We start from the raw sequence: 18,505 nt of genomic DNA, 5'->3' as shown, positions 1-18,505 counted from the left end.
TTGTGGTTGATAGATGTGACAGTCCCCAACATAGTGCCTGCTACCCAGTAGATGCTCAATAAATGACTTTTGATTCGGAATCAGAAAGCTGAGAAGAGAAGCAAGATGAAACTCAGAGGGGAAAGGAGATTGCTCAGTTAAACCAGACGGAACCGAGTTCAGCTGCGCACTGTGCATGGTTTGGGCTCCGAGATACATTAGCTTCAGGGCAAAGCTAACGGCTGACTTGAAAGTCGGCGGGGGAGGGGAAGGAAGGGGTATGCAAAGCAGTGTTGCCATTTCAAGGCTCGGTCCATCCCCTTGGGTGGTGGCAGTAGACGAAACCAGAAGTGACCCCCGAGGGCCCTCTCCCTCATTGGGGGAGACCCTGGTACTTTGTCACAATCACACATTGATGAGTGTAGGGATATTGTGCGTATTTGGGCACCAGGTCTCCAGTTGCCTATTAACATACAGGCGAGGCTTTCGAAACCAGTGGGCATGCCGGAGAACCCAGGACAGAGCCACAGCCTGGAGGCTCCAGGGCCAGCTGCTCTTCCCTGACGGTCATGTCCCTTTCAGGTGCACGCAGGACCCAGGACAATGGCAGCTGCTGAGGATTTGCAGATGGAGGACATGGACGTGTGTAGAGACAGGGAAGAGGAGCTGGAGGAAGAGAAGAAGAGAATGAGAGAGGGTGGGGAAGGTCAAGACACCTTCAAGAATAAAAAAGTCCACCAGATTGTCTCAAAGTGGATGCTTCCTGAAAAAGCCCGAAGAACGTACTTGGAGAGGGCTAACTGCCTCCCGCCCCCGGTGTTCATCATCTCCGTCAGCCTTGCAGAGGTGGGTGTGATGGGTGGTAGGCACTAGTGCAGGAACCTCTGGGGGGCTGCAGGCAAGCCGGGGGTTTAGACCCGAACTAGATCAGAGGCTGGAAAAGGTGTGAGAGCTTGGTGGTGGCAGGTACAGCACACACGGAACACAACCTCGCCCTCCCCAGAGCCCCCTTCCCCGGTTTTTCCTGTTCCCAGTCACTTTCAGGAAAGGGTTGGGCTTTATTTTTCAATAAGTCCCCTACCCAGCCATAACTACATTTTCAGAGGTTTCATTTCATTTTAGGCGGTGGGGCCTTTAGAAACCAAATAATCATGGGATTGCAAATTGGTTTGGTCTCATGAACCAACTTCAATTGGCTAGTAAGAGTTACAAGTTATAGTTCCCTCCAAATTTCAGTAGGAAAAAAATGGGATCCTCTAATGATGTTTGCTGTTTTGTGTATTGTGTTTTCAGACTGATCTAGTCAGCCCTCTTGTTTTCCAGAAAAGAATGCAAGGCCCAGAGCTATGGAATGCTTGCCCCAGGTCACATACTTAGTGACTGGGCCAGGACTGGGCTTCTGAACCTCGTCAAACCTAGTTTTTTCTGCCTCACCACGAAGTCTCATAAAGAATTACACACACACACATATTCTCCCCCTTCTCCCCCCACACACATATATTGAGAGAAAGGGAGAGGGAGAGATTATTTTAAGAAATTGGCTCACGCAATTGTGGAAGTCTGGCAAGTTCATAATCTACAGGGTAGGCCAGCAGAACAGAGACCTAGTGGGTAAGAGATTCAGTTGGAGTCCAAAGACCGTCTGCTGGCAGAATTCCCTTTTCCTCAGAGTCAGTCCTTGTTATATTAAGGCTTTCAACAGATTGTGTGAGGCCCACCCACATTGTGGAGGGTAGTCTGCTTTACTCAGTCTACTGATTTAAACATTAATCTCATAAAAAATACCTTCACAGAAACATCTAGAATGATGTTTGACCAAATATCTGTGTACTGTGGTCTAGCCAAGTTGACACATACAATGAACTATCACCAGGATGTAGCCTCTATGACTTAAAGACAAGGCTAATGTGTAAGGATCAGATTCCTGATCTTTACAGGTTTTGTCAAGGCTGTTTTGGAGGTGCATAGTTCTACATTTTCTCAAGGGGTTTTACTGTGAGACAGCCTGCAACTAGAAAGCCATGAGAATTCTGTCTGCTTTTTCAGCAGCTTACCTCCTATGATCCTTCCCGCTTATAGACTGGCTGGCCTGCCCACGGTCCAGTTGGGGGGGGGGGGGGGGCGTGGGTGCCGTGGTGGTGGTGCTGGTGGTGCTGGTGGTGATAGGCTTGGAGAAGAACGGGATAAGGTGACATGGTACAAAACATGACTCCTAGACAGTGAGTTGTATGGACAAGGTAGTTTTCCACAGAAGGATCATGGGGCAGGTGCTGAGATATCTGCCCGTCACAGAAAGATCAACTTTTTTTAATGAAAAATTATTTTCAGTAAAATCTTTATTTTGGAATAATTTTAGTGTTATAGAAAAGTTGCAAAGATAGTACAGAGAGTTCCTGTATACCTGCCACCCAATTTCTCCCACTGCTAATATTTTACATTTCCATAATACATTTGCTAAAACTGAGAAGCTCACATTGGTATATTACTAAACTCCAGACTTTGTTTGGATTTTACCAATTTTCCCATTAATTTCTTCTTTATGTCCCTCCTGTACCCTCGAACCCAGGTGTCACACTGCATTCAGTTGTCATGTCTCCTGTCTCTCTGATCTGTGACAGTCTCTCAGTCTGTCTTCTGTTTTTTGTAACTTCGATAATCTTGCGTACTGGTCCGGGATCCTGTAGACTATCCCCCAGCCGGGGTTTGTCTGACGTTTTTCTCATGATTAGAATGCAGGCGTGAGTATCGAGAAGGAGCAGCACAGAGGTGACGCGCACTTCACATCACAGGGGACAGTTACACGACATCCCTGGTGACACTAGCCTTCATCGCTTGTTTGAGGTCCCGTCTGCCAGCTTTCTCCACTGTAAACTTAAACTTACTGTCTCCCTTCCCGTTCTATCCTTTGGCAGCAGCAGCGGCCGAGTTCGTGCTGCGCTGGAGATGAAACACCAAAGGGCGGGTGGGAAGAGAGGGCAGTGGGTACTTAGGGGGGCAAGGGGTTCAGGGGGGGGCTTCCTCCCGTTCGTCCAGGCTGCTCTGAATCGCTGGAGGAAGCAGGGTGCGACCGCAGTAGAGTGGTCGGGTACCGGCGGGGAAGTTTAGCTCCTGTCATCCTCAGGGGCCTCTGCGGAGGGGGGCTGACGGTGCCTTCTCTCCCCCCCCAGCTCGCCGTCTTCATTTACTACGCTGTGTGGAAGCCCCAGAGGCAGTGGATCACCTTGGACACGGGCATCCTGGAGAGTCCCTTCACCTACAGTCCTAAGAAGAGGGAGGAAGCCTGGCGGTTCCTGTCGTACATGCTGGTGCATGCGGGGTAAGGACAGCGAGGCCCTGATGGTGGAGGTGGCTGTAGGTGACTGTAGCCGTCTGTCCAGAGCTTTGTCGCCCATAAGCACCCTCATGTCCGCATCTTCCGCGGCCCGCGCAGCGCACCTCGGCCGCAGCTGCTGCTCCTGCCGTTTCATGCCTGGGCTTCGGGGAGGCAGTCACTTGCCCCTTGTCACACAGCTAAATGTAGAGCTAGGACTTCAACCCATCGGTGCTAACCCCAGTCCACTGTACTGTACACTGCATTATAGCTGCCTAATATTGGAATTTATATAGGAATATTACCGAGAAGAGGCCAAATCATCACCAAACCAGAAGTATGTTCCCCTGGTTGTTCGATGTTGTTAAATGTTCCCTTTAGGATATGAAAAATCACTCCCACTGTTCCTGCCCCCACCACACACTTAAAAAAAGAATTCGTGACCTTTTTGTATACCACCGTTATCCACCTGGAATATAAGCCATAGGAGCTGCAGTGCTTGCCTTTGAGTTTTGCTTATAGTTTCTTAAATGCTAACTAAGATCCTTCTACGGCCTCGCTCAGAATCCGCGATTCACCATGCCCACTGCAGACAGCGAAGGGCGCGCTGCTGGCCCCCCTCTCTCGCGGACCAGGCTGGGGGACTCCTGGTGTTTCAGATGAGGCCAACTTTGTGTAAGAGACCTAAACAGCCTGAATCCTAAAGGATGACTCTGGCCTGTGGCTAAATAGGCATCCATGGCAGGGCACAGGGCTCAGGGCCTTGACAAGCCAGGGACAAAGTCATCAGTTGCCCAGTTTTTGTGGACACTTTCCCACTTTGGTTTTACATTTAACAAGTATGTTCTGAGCAAATGTGGCTTCTGCAGTCATGCACTTTCAAGTGATGAGGGAGCACTTAGCTAGTAATGCAAGGCAGCACAGTATTATAGAATATAGTAGTTAATCTCTGTGCCTCAGTTTATACATCTGTAAAATGGGGTAACAGCATCTACCTCATAAGGTTGCTGCGATTAAATCAGACAATGGTCATAATTTTTATAGTGCCTGACATATACTAACCACTCAAAAAGAATCTGCAAGGCTGTGCAGGACATGCCACATACGGGGTTGCATAAATTAGGAAGTAACAACAAAAACCAACAGGGACTTAAAAAAATGGAGGTCAATTTTTTTCCATATAAGCAGCCCAGAAGTAGGTGGTTGATCAGTTTACGGAAGCCAGGTCTCTTGGTCCTGTGCCGGCATCTCTGCCTTTTCCTTGGCCTTCCTCTGTGGTTGCAAGCTGACTGCCGCAGCTCTGCATTCAACGCAGGAAGGGGAAGAGGTAATACCAGTACTGGTGATGTCATCCTTTTGTCAAGGCAGAAGCACTCGTGAGTCTCTAGGCAGTGCTGCTTTTACTTGCATCTCACTGGCCAGAGCTGTGTCCCTACCTAAGTGACGCTGGGAAAGTCAACATTAGCTCTTCCAGCCTCACTAGAGGGGGTAGAGATGGGACAGGACAGGGGCGTTGGATGAGCTACCGTGATATAAACAGAAAGAGGGAAAGATCAGAATGGGGATGGCTTCGCACGACCTGGATCCAAGTTGGACTTTGAAGGGTGGATACAATTTGGAATAAAAAGATGAATATTTCTATTTTGGGAATATGGCAGGATCTCTTCTTTCTGCCACTTCTGCTCGAGGCTGAGCAGAAGAAAGAGTGCTTGGGGTGATTCATTGGGGTGCTTGTGCTACTGGTCATCTTGTCTTCTAGCTGTTGCCAGAGGACAGGATGGGATGGCTTTCTTTGACCTTGTTGTTCAGATTCACAAAGTGCACATATTTCCAAATCCCCTTTATGACTGAGGTGTCTGTAAGAATAGTGTAACTGTTGTTGCTAGACAATTCTGTGCTGAATTACGTTACCTCTCATGTGTCTTTGAAGATGGCTTGGACAGTGATAGTTGTGGCTGGGTGTGCATGTGGCCATAAAGGTAAGTAATCTGTTCTGCCAGGTATGCACAGAGAACCTCTGCAGTGGTCTAATGGATATTTGTTAAGTAAATTATAATGTAAAACACAATCCCTAAAACTAATACAAAAGCTGTTGCACTTTGTGGAAGATCCAACACCTGTTTTGTTTAACTTTTTGCTTTAACCTGAAATTAAAAAAAAAAAATCTTTATTGATTTCAGAGAGAGGAAGGGAGAGGAAGAGAGAGTTGAAACATCAATGATGAGAGAGTCGTTATTGATCGGCTGCCTCCTGCAGGCCCCCAACTGGGGATCGAGCCCGCAACCGGGGATCGAGCCCGCAACCCGGGCATGTGCTCTGACCCGGAATCGAACCTCAATCTCCTGGATCCTAGGTTGATGCTCAACCGCTGAGCCACGCCCAGCTGGGCAACCTGAAATCTTAAAAAAAATAAAAGCATTGTGCTACATAGTAACTAAATTAACTAAATTGAGGATTACACTAATGTGGGAATTTACCAAATTACATTCAGAGATTCTCCAGAGAAGCTTGTGGGGTTCGAGAGGCAAAATAATATGAATTTTATTTAAAAATATTTTTATCTATTTAAAAACTATAATAAAAAAAACCTGTACTCAAATATGTTATATGCCAAATTGTGATACATGGGAGATTCCAACTTTAACGAGTGTTACTAGGTAAACTTTCCCCCCTCCATTCTAGTAAGCTTTTTAAAAATACTTTTTAAGGTAGACCTGGGAATGAGGTTCCTCTTGCCATCTCTGTTTTATTAAAGAATATTCTGAGGTTGTAAGACAAGTTGTTTAAGAACCTACTGAAATTTAAAGTCTATATGAGTGAATTAAGATTTTCTTAATACTGTGCAAGTTAAACAAAATCAGATGCTAACGCTGACATAAGTTGGCAATTATCATCTAAACCTAATTTCAAGTTCATGTTCCTTAGGCTGGCCTCATTGCTCTCGATGTTATCAGTAATTGTTATAAAACAGAACTTATAAAATAAATGTATACTTCTAAAATGCCTTACCTGCTAAAAAAATTAGAAAATGGAATTGGAGTTAAGCAAGTCCTTAACTAGAAATAACGCCTCAATGACTATTAATCTCCCAATGAAATAACTGCCTGGGTCAGTTATAATATTTGACAAATGTGTTTGTCTCTGCAGAGTTCAGCACATCGTGGGGAATCTGATTATGCAGCTCGCTTTGGGTATTCCCTTGGAAATGGTCCACAAAGGCCTCCGAGTGGGCCTGGTGTACCTGGCAGGAGTGATTGCAGGTTAGTGTTCTTGTTCTGAGGGCTGCTTGAAATCAACACCTCTGGACTCCCAGGAGGTAATAAACAAAACAAAGGTAATAAACTTTGATAATGGGCTTCTTGTTTAAGATGCATTGTACTCCAAACATGTGCTAGGAAACCTGATAAACATTGGAGATAATTAGAGATATTAGAGACAAGGTAAGCACACAGAAATAAATCACTGACTATCGTCAGGTACAGCGCAGTCAGGCAGGGTCTTGCACAGCTGGAAACTGCGAGTAATTTGGTGAGCCAGGTGCATACACGGGTAAAGGCCTAAAGCCAGACCATGAAGGCCCTTATGTGTCAGAGTAAAGATTTTGGTAAGTAACCATCAAATCTGCATTTAAGAAAGATAACTTCAGAAGAATGGAGAATAGTTAAAGGGGTCTAAAGACTGAATAGGTACTAGCAGCCTACAGCAGTGAGCTCTAAAATTGTGTGTGCCTATGATGATTCATTATGGTGCGAGCAGAAAATAGAACTTCCATTCATCCATTATTTATTTGTTGGAAAAATTTAAAAACAAACTTTTTATTTTGATATAATTACAGATTCATACTTTAGTTGTAAGAAATAAATACTTAGAGGTGTCATGTCCCATTTAACCAGCTACCCTGAATGGTAACAGCTTGCAAAACTATAGTACAGCACCACCATCAGGATATCAGCACTGATAAGAGTCATGGTACAAAACATTTCCAATACCATAAACTATACTCTCTTCCCTCTCTCCTGACACTCTTCTTTATCCCTGGCAACCAGTAATCTGTTCTTTATTTCTATAGAGGTGGGCAAAAGTAGGCCTGCAGCTGTAAAACAATAATACAATAAGTAATAAATAATAAACAAGAGTAAACTGTTTCATGTACGTACAACTAAACCTACGTTTGCCCTTCCCTGTATAATTTTCTCACTTCAAGAATGTTATATAAATGGAAGAATACAGTAGACAGCCTTTTGGGATTGCCTTCACTCAGGGTGATTCTGGGGTGATTCATACAGGTTGTTGCATGTATTAACAGTTCGTTTTTATTGCTGAATAGTAGTACATGGTATGGTTGTACCATCCACCCTTCAGTCACTGGAGGGTATCTGGGTTGTTTCCAGTTTTTGGTTGTTACAATAAAGTTGCTATAAACATTCGCGTACAGGTTTTTGTGAACATAGGTAGAGTTTTGTGAACAGGCCTTTCATTTCTCTAGGATAAATGTTCAAGAGCACAGATGCTGGGTTGCATGGCAGTTGTAGATTTAGTTTTGTAAAAATCAGCCAAAATGTTTTCCAGAATGGCTGTTCCATTTTACCTTCCTCCCAGTATTGTGTAAGTGATTCAGTTTTCCACATTCTTACCAGCATTTAGTGCTGTCACTATTTTTTATTTTAGTTGTGCTCGTACGTCTGCAGTGATATCTCATCATGGTTTTAATTAGTGTTTCTCTAGTGGCTAACAATGTTGAACATCTTTTCCTGTACTTATGTGCCATCCATATCTCCTCTTCAGTGAAATTGTCTGTTCGTGTCTTTTGCCTATTTTCTAATTATTTTTTCCTGTTGACTTTTTAGAGTTCTTTATATATTCTAGATCCTAGTCCTTTATTGAATATGTAGTTTACAGATAATTTCTCTCAGTCTGTAGCTTGCCTTTTCATTGTCTTAACAGGGTCTTTCACAGTGCAAAAGTTTTTAATTTTGATGCAGTCCAATTTATCAATTTTTTGGTTTTATGAATCTTGCTTTTGGTGTTATATCTAAGAACTCTTTACTGAGCCCTATGTCTTAAATGTTTTCTTCTATGTTATCTTCTAAAGTTATAGTTATTTTATTTTATCCTCACCTGAGGATATTTTTTCCATTGCTTTTTCAGAGTGGGGGGGGGAGTTGGGGAGAGGGAGAGAGAGAGAGAGAGAGAGAGAGAGAGAGAGAAACATCGATGTGCCGATTGGTTGCCTCCCACATGCTCCCCAAACAGGCCAGGGATGGAGCCTGTGACCGAGGCACGTGCCCTTGGCTGGAATGAACCTGGGACCCTTCAGTCCGCAGGCTGACACTCTAACCACTGAGCCAAATTGGCCAGGGCTAAAGTTATAGCTTATGTTTTACATTTAAATATGTGATCCATTTGAGTTGGTTAATTTTTATATAAAGTGTGAGGTTTAGATTGAGGTTCTTTTTGTTTATTTGCCTAAGGATATCCAGTTACTCCAGAACAATCTGTTGAAGAGACTGTTCTTCCTTCGGTGAATTGCTTTTGTGCCTTTGTCAAAAATCAGCTGGCTGTCGTGAGCGACTGTTTCTGGGTTCTCCGTTTTGTTCCACTGGGGGACGTATCCATCACTCCCTAACAGTTTACTGTGCCCCTTGGGGATCCCATCCTCTTGCCTCTTCCTACTCTTCCCCACTTCCTCTGGCATTTGTAACTTTTAGTTTATATAAATGGAATCTTAGAGTATGTGCTACTTTTTGTCTGACTTCTGTCACTCAGCATAATTATTTTGAGATTTGTTCATGTAATTGTGCATCTCAATAGCTGATTGCTTTTTATTGCTGAGCAGTATTTCATTGTATGGCTATAGCTCAATTTGTTTATCCATTCTCCTGCTGATGGACACCTGGGTTGTTTCCAGTTTGGGGCTATCACAAATGAAGCTACTATGAACATTTGTGTGCAAGTCTTTGTGTAGACAAATGTTTTAATTTCTCTTGGGTAAATATTGTATGGTTCCATTTGACTAGAATGGCTGGATCTAGTCACCTGTGCACCTTTGTTTCTATGTCTTTGCTTTTCCTGGTTCCTACATCCCTAATACCTTCTTCTCTGTTTTCCCGGTCCAGATTTTAAAGATCCTTCAGCATTTAATGAAAAAGCCATCTCCTTCTTCTCAGAATAGCAGGGCCTCCACCTCTCTGCTGAGAAAGTCATTCCTTTCTAGGTGTTTCCACAGCAAATTTATTACATTAAAAAAAACCATCCCTGGCTGGGTGACTCGGTTGGAGCGTTGGCCCATACGTACACCAAAAGGTTGAGGTTCGCTTCTCAGTCAGGGCACATACCTAGGTTGCAGGTTCCATCCCGGGTTGGGGCACGTATGGGAGGCAACCAACTGATCTCTCTCTCTCACATTGATGTTTCTCTTTCTCTCTCTAAAGTCAATAAACATATCCTCATGTGAGAATTAAAAAAAAATCATAGTTGTTATATTATGCATTTTATGATTGCTCATCCATTTGTAAGATTCCTAAGTCAGACAGAGTAGCTATTATACTGTATCCTAAGGAATGAAGGGAGGCCTCAAAAGCAAGAAACCAAATAATAGAATTAAGTAGAGATAATATCTTAGAGTTTGCACGAGGTGGTCTTAAAGCCTTTTTTTGGTTTAGGCACTCCAAGATTGGGTTAGCAAATAGATTTCATCTTGCTTGGTTAATCTGATGGAATGGTATGTTGAGGAGGATTCGGAGGCCACATCTTGATTCTATGAAAATGCTAGCCATTAGATAAGATAATCAAGTGTTTGCATGTCTCAGGTATTTTGATAGTTTGGGCTAAACATGTAGAATGTTTTGAAATAAGTATATAATACATGTCAGGCAGTGTTCTAAGCATGATGCACATATCAACTCATTTACTTCTCCTGACAACTCATTAATACCCCATTTTCTAAGTAGGAAAACTAAGGCACATAGAGGTTAAGAAACTTGCTCAAGTCACACAGCTGGTAATTCTGGCTGCAGAGTCTGTGCTTTTATCACTTATACTGTCTTCATAGTGAACATTCATTCAATGTTTCAGAAAAATTGAGGTAGTTAGCCCACATAGCTATAATTTTATTGTATGGAAGGGACAAAGTGAATATGTTGTTTGTTAATATGAGAATGGCCCAGACTTTTACCTTAGATTAGAAAGATTTATCTTTCATGATTCTTATAGTAAGGTCTGATCCTTTGTGTTTTATTTCTTTAGGATCCCTTGCCAGCTCCATCTTTGACCCACTCAAATATCTTGTGGGTGCTTCAGGAGGAGTCTATGCTCTGATGGGAGGCTATTTTATGAATGTTCTGGTGGTAAGAACTTTGGGAATGGAATCTATAAACCTTTTTTTTTTAAAGATAATAACTGGTATTTGGTATAGGGAATCTTCATTTATCAATATTTACTGAGCACTCATCTTCCTTTTGATCACCAGTTTTCCTTTCATATTTTATCTTCCCCCCCCGATCTCAAAAGTAATGAATACTGAATAAAATTTTAAATTGAAAAGTAGAAAGTCAAAATCCCCAATACAGTATGTTAACAGTTTGATATACATCCTTTCAGATCTTCTTTTATATGTATTCAAAATCCTGTAGTATTAATATTACAAAAATGGAACCACCCTTATAGTGCTCTGCATCTTAACCGAGTATCCTGACCATCTACCCCAGGCAGCAACGTAAATCCGCCTCCGTCTTTGCAAGTGCTCCACAGCACCCTCTGTGGAGCAGTATCCTGACTTCTGTCATCTTTCATTGAAAGAAATGTGGGGTGATTCCAGCTTTTCACATTTACATATAGTGCTTTGTAAATGTAAAGAATGTTCTTTTACATTTATCTGTCTGCGTTTGTGTGGTTTTTTTGTAGGATAATTTCCTAGAAGTGGATTTCAATGCTAAATCGTCCTCCAAAGTTTGCATACTGTTTTACATTTCCATGATATAGTATGTGAGAATGTCAACCACTTTTAAAGACAGGCTAAAATCCTGTCTAGTTCTTAACCCTTTAACCATGTAGGTATACTTTAAAATATAAGTATTTATATTTTATTTATACTTATTTATATATCTGTACTTTAAAAATACTGTAGGAAGAAAAATATGAAGCAATTATAAAACTGTTTCAAAAATAGAAGTCATTTAGAAAAATGTTTTTCAAACTTTGGATTTCAATCCATTAGTGGTTGTGAACTCGGCTTAAGGGTTGTGAAAAACTAAGCAAAAAGAAAAAAGTGAAAAAAAAATTCAGTTGTAATAAGTACTGTTTGATTTGTGTGTGTGCTGGATTGTTATGTAAATTATTTCTTACTGTAAGTCGTGGCTACAACAGATTGAAAATAATTTTCTTAGAACAAGCAGGGCTATTCCAGCATCTTTGCTCTTTGGGAAGAGAGTAACTTGAAAGGGAACGGGATGTGCTCGCTAAATGAGCGTGGCAGTGTCCTCCTGGCTTCGCTCTCTGGTAACACGAGGTTACCAAGCTGGACTGAGGTGTGGTTTTTCTGACCAACATTTAAAATTTTTTTGAAATTATCTCAAAAAAATAAGGTATACTCAAATTTTAGTTCTTTCCTAACTCCTATTTGGAAAGGAAATAAAGATGTAGCAAATAAATATCAGCCATAAAAACTTGGACATATTTCATCAGACTTAGTTTGACAGCATCTTTGTCATCTATCATCTATCTATATCTATCTATCTATCTATCTATCTATCTATCTATCTATCTATCTATCTATCTATCTATCATCTATCTATCTATCTACCTATCTATCATCTATCTATCTATCTATCTATCTATCTATCTATCTATCTATCTATCTATCTATCATCTATCATCTATCTATCTATCTATCTATCTATCTATCTATCTATCTATCTATCTATCATCTATCTATCTATCTATCTATCTATCTATCTATCTATCTATCATCTATCTATCTATCTATCTATCATCTATCTATATCTATCTATCTATCTATCTATCTATCTATCTATCTATCTATCTATCTATCTATCTATCTATCATCTATCTATCTATCTATCTATCTATCTATCTATCTATCTATCATCATCTATCATCTCATGTTAAATGTTGATTTTATATTACTTATATTTAGATCATTTCCTGATAATAAAATTGTGTCTAGTTTATATCATGGAGTTAAATGTCATGTTTCAATTTTGTTCTTCAAAGTGCACCAGAGTTGTGCTTCCCAAATACATTTGAAAACTGGACTATTATACCAGTTCTTTGTTTTGCAAATATTTGACACACAAACTTTATTCTAAATGAAAAAGATGAAGAGGGAATACAGCTGAGGTTTCATTTGCCAATAAAGAGCTTAACTTATTATTATCTATCTCTTTGCAAGAATTTTCGAGAAATGATTCCTGCCTTGGGAATTGTCAGACTGCTGGTCATCATCTTTATAAGTAAGTTTGTTTTGTGAACACTTCCCACCTTCAATTTTATCCATTCATCCTTCAGAAGATCTTCTCCCATTTCCTACACACTAACATGTAGGATGACAGTTAGCTTAGAGTCAGAAAATTGTCAGCTCCTTAGCCCTAAGCAAAAAGGTATAAAAGGTGGGGTTTTCACAGACCTTCACGGGTGGTTCTTAGAGGTGCTGCAGTAACGTGTTTTTGCTTTTAGTTTCTTTTTGCAGTGAAGGAAGTCAGAAGAGTAGACTAGCTTCATTTGTTTTATATACTGATTTTTCTTGTTCATACACTAGATTCTCTATATATTTTTTTCTGAAAACGGAAAGCTTGAAAACCACTGAGATCTATTTCATTCCTCAATTTCTAAATTTCCAGATTAAAAAAAAAACTGATCTAGGATATAAGCATGGAGTAGTGGTTGAGGACTGATAATGAGAGTGGAGGAAAGGAACTGAAAGTTCAGGGACTAGGGGGATGACTAATATGGCTTTTGACAGCTCCAATAATTACAGCAGAGAATTACATGCTAAAGGAATTTTAGAAAGAGTATTCAACCTGGACAGGAGGTGGGATTTTAGCAGAGTCTGAAAGTCAGTGTAGATTCCAAAATGCCTATGTAAGAATGTCTAAACCTGTAGAGAATTTTCATGAGTTTATTTGAGCCCAACTGATGACATATGCTGGGAAGCAAGATTTCAAATGCTCTGGAAAAAAAGTTTTGCAGCTTCTCTTATGCAGTTGAAATTAAGGAGGGGAAGTAAGGAAGATTGAAGAAAGTAAGGTGGGGATTGGGTTACATGATAGTTAGCAAGACTGTGCTCTCTGAGGGCTAACACCCCTTTCTGGGGTATTCTGGCATTTCAAAGGTGTGTTAACCCAGATGTACAAAAACAATGGACAAAAAACCTCAGAAATATTTCATCAGACTTAAAACCTTTCACTAAAGAAGTTTTAGGCCTGGGTCATGACTACCCACGGTGATCTGTACAGTTAGGAATTTACGGTCAGATCACCCTGTGAGGTTACATTCCATAGAATCCCCTTTTTTTATCTACAAAAATAAGAGCAAAGGCAGGGCCGGTTACTGTGTTTCCAGAGCTGATCCAGCCGGAGCTGTGTCTGCTCATAGGGTGTAGAGAGAAGGGCAGATGTTGGGGTCCAACTGTGGGGTCAGACTTGAGGGCCAGGACAGAGGTGACACTTGAGCAAGCCAAAGATTTTGGCTGTCCACATGGTAAGAAAAAATGATTCTGCTAATTGGTATCAAGAGTTCAATTATCTATCTACACTGTAGGGACAGGGACAACCACCTCTGAAGAAAGAGACTAAATTTAGTTTATGAACAGTTTAACTGTAGAAAAAACGTTTCATGCTGAGAAAATAAGTGAGTTGTTTATAGTCTATACCATACTCTACTTTTTTTCTCTCCAGAAGAAATCCAAGAGGAGAGGGAAAGTTGTCCGCACAGACAGGAGAGCTGTGCTGGGAGGGAGTTAGGAGAGTTGCTGTGGGAACCGAGGTGCCGCCTGAGTTAAGAGTCACACCTACAACCAAGGGACAAGTCCTTTGACCGAAAAATGTTGTTACACAAGTTATCTGGGTCTTCGATCTGCTTCTTTTGGGTAATTATGAGTGACTTTTATAAAATAAGCTTTAAACTTCTGATGGGGACTCATTTTGATACTCTTTTTGAATTCAGTGTTGGAGTAAAAACCCTTTCCTCATGCACAGGGCTTCTCCAAAGGTAGTTTATGTAACGTATCATTCTTGAGGTAACCGACAGTCATTGAATGATGTGCTTTTATTATGTCCCACAAATAGAGGTAGGACACCCCACTGTTAACCATCCCCACTTCCCTGCACAAATCATTTCTAAAAGTTCTTTGGCCTGCTTTACCTACTATTGGAAAGTAGAAAAGTTACAACACATACCAGATTAATACAGGTATATTTTAATTTTAAATGCATTTCCTTTGGAAAATGTGTGTGTGTGTGTGTGTGTATGTTTTAATGGTAAAAATGATTCTTTAAAAAAATTTTTATTTATTGATTTGAGAGAGAGAAACATCAATTTGTTTTTCCATTTATTTATGCTTTCATTGGTTGATTCTTGTATGTGCTCTGACTGAGGATGAAACCTGCAACCTTGGTGTATAGGGACGATGCTCGAACCAACTGACCTACCTGGCCAGGACTAAAAATTCTTCTTAATTGTGGAGGACAATTGGCCTTAAGCACCTTCCTTCATTAAAGCATTATTTGTTGGATGTGTTTTCTGACAAAGCAAGTGAGCTTCCCTTTAGAAAATGTTAAGGAAATTTCACATTTTCATCATTAAAAAAAAAAAAAAAAAAAAAGAATCCATATAAAGGCAACTCTCTTAATATGAGTGTCAAATTTTTAGTGACAATAATGATTCAGTTTATTGGAATAAAGGCTTCTTTTCAGGTGGGAAAACATGTCTCAGTTTACAGACTGCAGTTTAGAAGCAAACTCCCCCAGAAAGCAAAAGGAGCCAGACAGAGGTGGGTAGAGGGGGCAAGATAAGAGAGAAATGGAATGGAGACACTGACTTGCTAAGGGTTAGAAAGACTGCTTGAGAGGCCTCCTACCCTGGAAGGCTAGACCAGAGTAACTGTTTCCAGGAAGTCAGCCCTAGTCGCTGGCAGGGCTTCTCTTACATTTCCTAGTCCCATCTCTCAGTGTTATTTACACTGGCTCGGGAAATGCAAATGACTGAAAGTACCATATGGCCACATTTATCCAGAACTTTGTGTAATAATCATTTACAATTGAATTAATATTGAGTACTTCCACAATTCCTGTCTAGTGATTCGAACGTCGATACAGTATTGAAGCTATTTCCCCAAAGGCAAGGACTGGGTCTTTCCATTGCCAGGACACAGTGGCTCACTAATTCGAGCACAGGGACTTGGGGGTGGGTGTTGACCGGGACAGCTGCATGAGATGTTTCCAAGTGCTGCGCATGCAGGGCGGCGTCCTGGGCCAAGAAACCCGGGAGGCTCCTTTTGTAGCACAGATCTGACTTAATTGAAAAATGTCTAAATTCTGGATCTCACTGTTCCACTGGAGAATGTGGCCTTTGGGGGGGGTGGGGGGGGGGACGACACACACACCACACTTTGAAAACCACCTACCTAGCCATATCAACTGCTTTAGTATTCCTTAAGCACACCAGGCACACTCCTGCCTTAGGGACATTGCATTTGCTTTTCCCTCTGCCTGGCAGACTCTTATTTCAGAGGTCAGCATGGCTTGCTCCCTTATCTCCATCACATGTCTTATGTTCAGTGAGATCCCCCCTGACTCTATTAAAAAGTCACAGCCTGCTCCCCGCGGTCCCAGTTCTCCTTCCTCCCTTTGTACGTCTCCACAGCACTTAGCACCACTTGACACACTGTATGCTCTCCTTGTCTGCTTGCCTCCCTCAGGTCCACCAGACAGGGCTATCTGCTCTGCTCACTGCAGCATGTCTACCACCTAGACTAGTGCCTGGCCCCTAGAAGACAATCAATCAGTACTTGTTGGATGAATACATCTGCAGAAATGGGATAATGATAGTACCAATTTCATAGGGTCATTGTGAGGATTAATGATACAAGGTTAATCATATAAAGCTCTGTGAACAGCACCCGGCACGGAATAAGTCTCAATAAATGCTAGCTGCTACCATTATTAGGGGGAAACCAAAGCATTCGGTGCACTGTTGTGGAGACCTTGGCACTTCACCAGGTTGTCTTTCCTTCTAGTTGGATCGGATGTGGGATTTGCTCTCTACAGAAGGTTCTTTGTCCCAGCAAACGGGTCACCGGTGAGTATGGCTTATTATTTTTTTAATGAAAATCTGTTTACCTATCATATCAGTAGCTAAAAAGGGTCATCAAATAAGGGCAACAATTCTGTCATTTAGGGCAAATTTCCATCTGGAAGAAAATCCTGAAAAAATATCAGACTTGGATTGTCCTTTTCACTTAACTCTCCCTGCCCTGACCACTGGGTTCTACTTCTCTGTGCCTGCCAGGACAGGAGAGAAGGGATTGCACTGTCCGCAGAGGATAAAAAAGCAGATTGGAAATCAGCAATGAAAATTTGGGTCCAGATGAATTTACAATATAAAGAAAACTTACAAAGATCTCATTTTGTTGGAATTAGCCTTTGACTTTGGTAGCCTCTGTGTTTTAATCCTGACATTTCACTTATGTGAGATCAGGTTATGCTCCTTTAGAGATCCCTCGTGCAGCTCAGCTCTGCCGCCTTGGTCGGTTCTACACAGAACCACCCCAAATTAGATGACGAAGAAGAAGAATGACAAACAGTGGCTCTGTCTTGTGTACTCAGAGCTGGTGAAATGGTGTTTTTAGCTCTGCATCCTTTAGAACATCTCTCTGTGCACATGGCGTCTTGTGTCTCTTGCTTGAGCTCCTTGTTCTTCAGACTTTACAGACTCTTGTGTGGCGGTGATGGTGTGTGTTGTTTAATACAAGAGAGGCAATGGAAATATGTAATTAGCATTTTTTCACTTACTTCCATTTTCCCCCTTTTCTCCCAAGGTGTCTTTTGCAGCTCACATCGCAGGTGGATTTGCTGGAATGTCCATTGGTTACACTGTGTTTAGCTGCTTTGATAAGACACTGCTGAAAGATCCACGGTTTTGGATGGCAATTGCAGCTTATTTAGCTTGTGTCTTATTTGCTGTGTTTTTCAACATTTTCCTATCCCCAGCAAACTGACCCATCCCTAATAGAAACCAATTAATAAACAGAGCCAGTGGGGGGAAAAATTGGAGAACTCTATGAAGAAACAGAGAAGTCCCAGCAAATGCTAACAATTCTAAAAGAAAGCAAAACACTATTGAAGTCATCAGTTGCAAAGACTTTTAAGAAAAGGTCTTAGGTTTTTAAGGAAGGGGCCTCTAAATACACGGGGAGGGGCGAGGGAGAGAGAAAAGGGAAGTAAAGACCAGAAGCTGGGTCTTTCCCAGGCGCAGGGTGTGCATGCCTGCATCCTCTAAAAGAGGCCTGTTCCTCTTCGAGGATGTATTACAGAGATGGCTTGCTAGAATCACAAATACTGTACTATGCTGTTAATAAAACCTTTTCATACCTGTGCCAGATTACTGATAATCATTTTCAATCACTGTTCCAGTAGATAGATCACTGAGGTGTTTTATGTACATTATTGCTAATCTTTTTAAGAACCCATAAAGGTGGCTATTGCTCTGTACCTTAGAGAGGACATGGAAACTCTTTAAAAAATCAAGTAACTTGTCTAAGAGGGGCCACAACTTAAAGATTGGTAATGACTTAAAAGCCCATACTCTCCTCCCCTACTGGTCTAACAATGCTGTATCCCCCCAATACGAAAGTTAAGAGTATCATGGCGGTATAGCAATAAACATTTCTGTGGGTGCACCAGGGATGGTAGAAATACCTTACAGGAGAAGATGCAATTCTCCGGACTGCTAGTTTCAGATTCTCATAGCCTGCCTAGGACCCCAAGGAACCTGGAACTGGCTTTGCAGTGCACACTATGCACCTGGCTCTGGCCTCTCATCCATGGTAAGAGTCTCATCCTTCACGTGGCTAGTGGCTCTCCTAGAAGTGAGTGGGATTTACTTACAGAAGGTAAAAATGTCTGAAAGCTGAGATGCCTGTGTCATTTTCCTGTAGAGAACCCAGATTGTTGGCCATTCTTTTCCCAAAAGTTTTAGGTT

At 41.6% G+C, this 18,505-nt stretch overlaps 1 protein-coding gene across 1 annotated transcript; it reads left to right on the top strand.

The window, feature by feature from the left end:
* Positions 1-567: 567 nt before the first annotated feature.
* Positions 568-17,716, top strand: RHBDL2 (rhomboid like 2). Its single transcript, XM_016218778.2, has 7 exons — positions 568-825; positions 3,147-3,295; positions 6,437-6,549; positions 10,535-10,635; positions 12,699-12,759; positions 16,542-16,603; positions 17,343-17,716. The coding sequence occupies exons 1-7, from the start codon at positions 583-585 to the stop codon at positions 17,520-17,522; spliced, it is 909 nt and encodes a 302-aa protein (XP_016074264.2). The 5' UTR covers positions 568-582; the 3' UTR covers positions 17,523-17,716.
* Positions 17,717-18,505: the final 789 nt, after the last annotated feature.

The sequence above is a fragment of the Miniopterus natalensis genome, chromosome 9 (genome assembly GCF_054644295.1).
Source record: "Miniopterus natalensis isolate mMinNat1 chromosome 9, mMinNat1.hap1, whole genome shotgun sequence".
Taxonomy (NCBI): domain Eukaryota; kingdom Metazoa; phylum Chordata; class Mammalia; order Chiroptera; family Miniopteridae; genus Miniopterus; species Miniopterus natalensis.
This window is presented reverse-complemented; position numbering and strand designations above follow the sequence as displayed.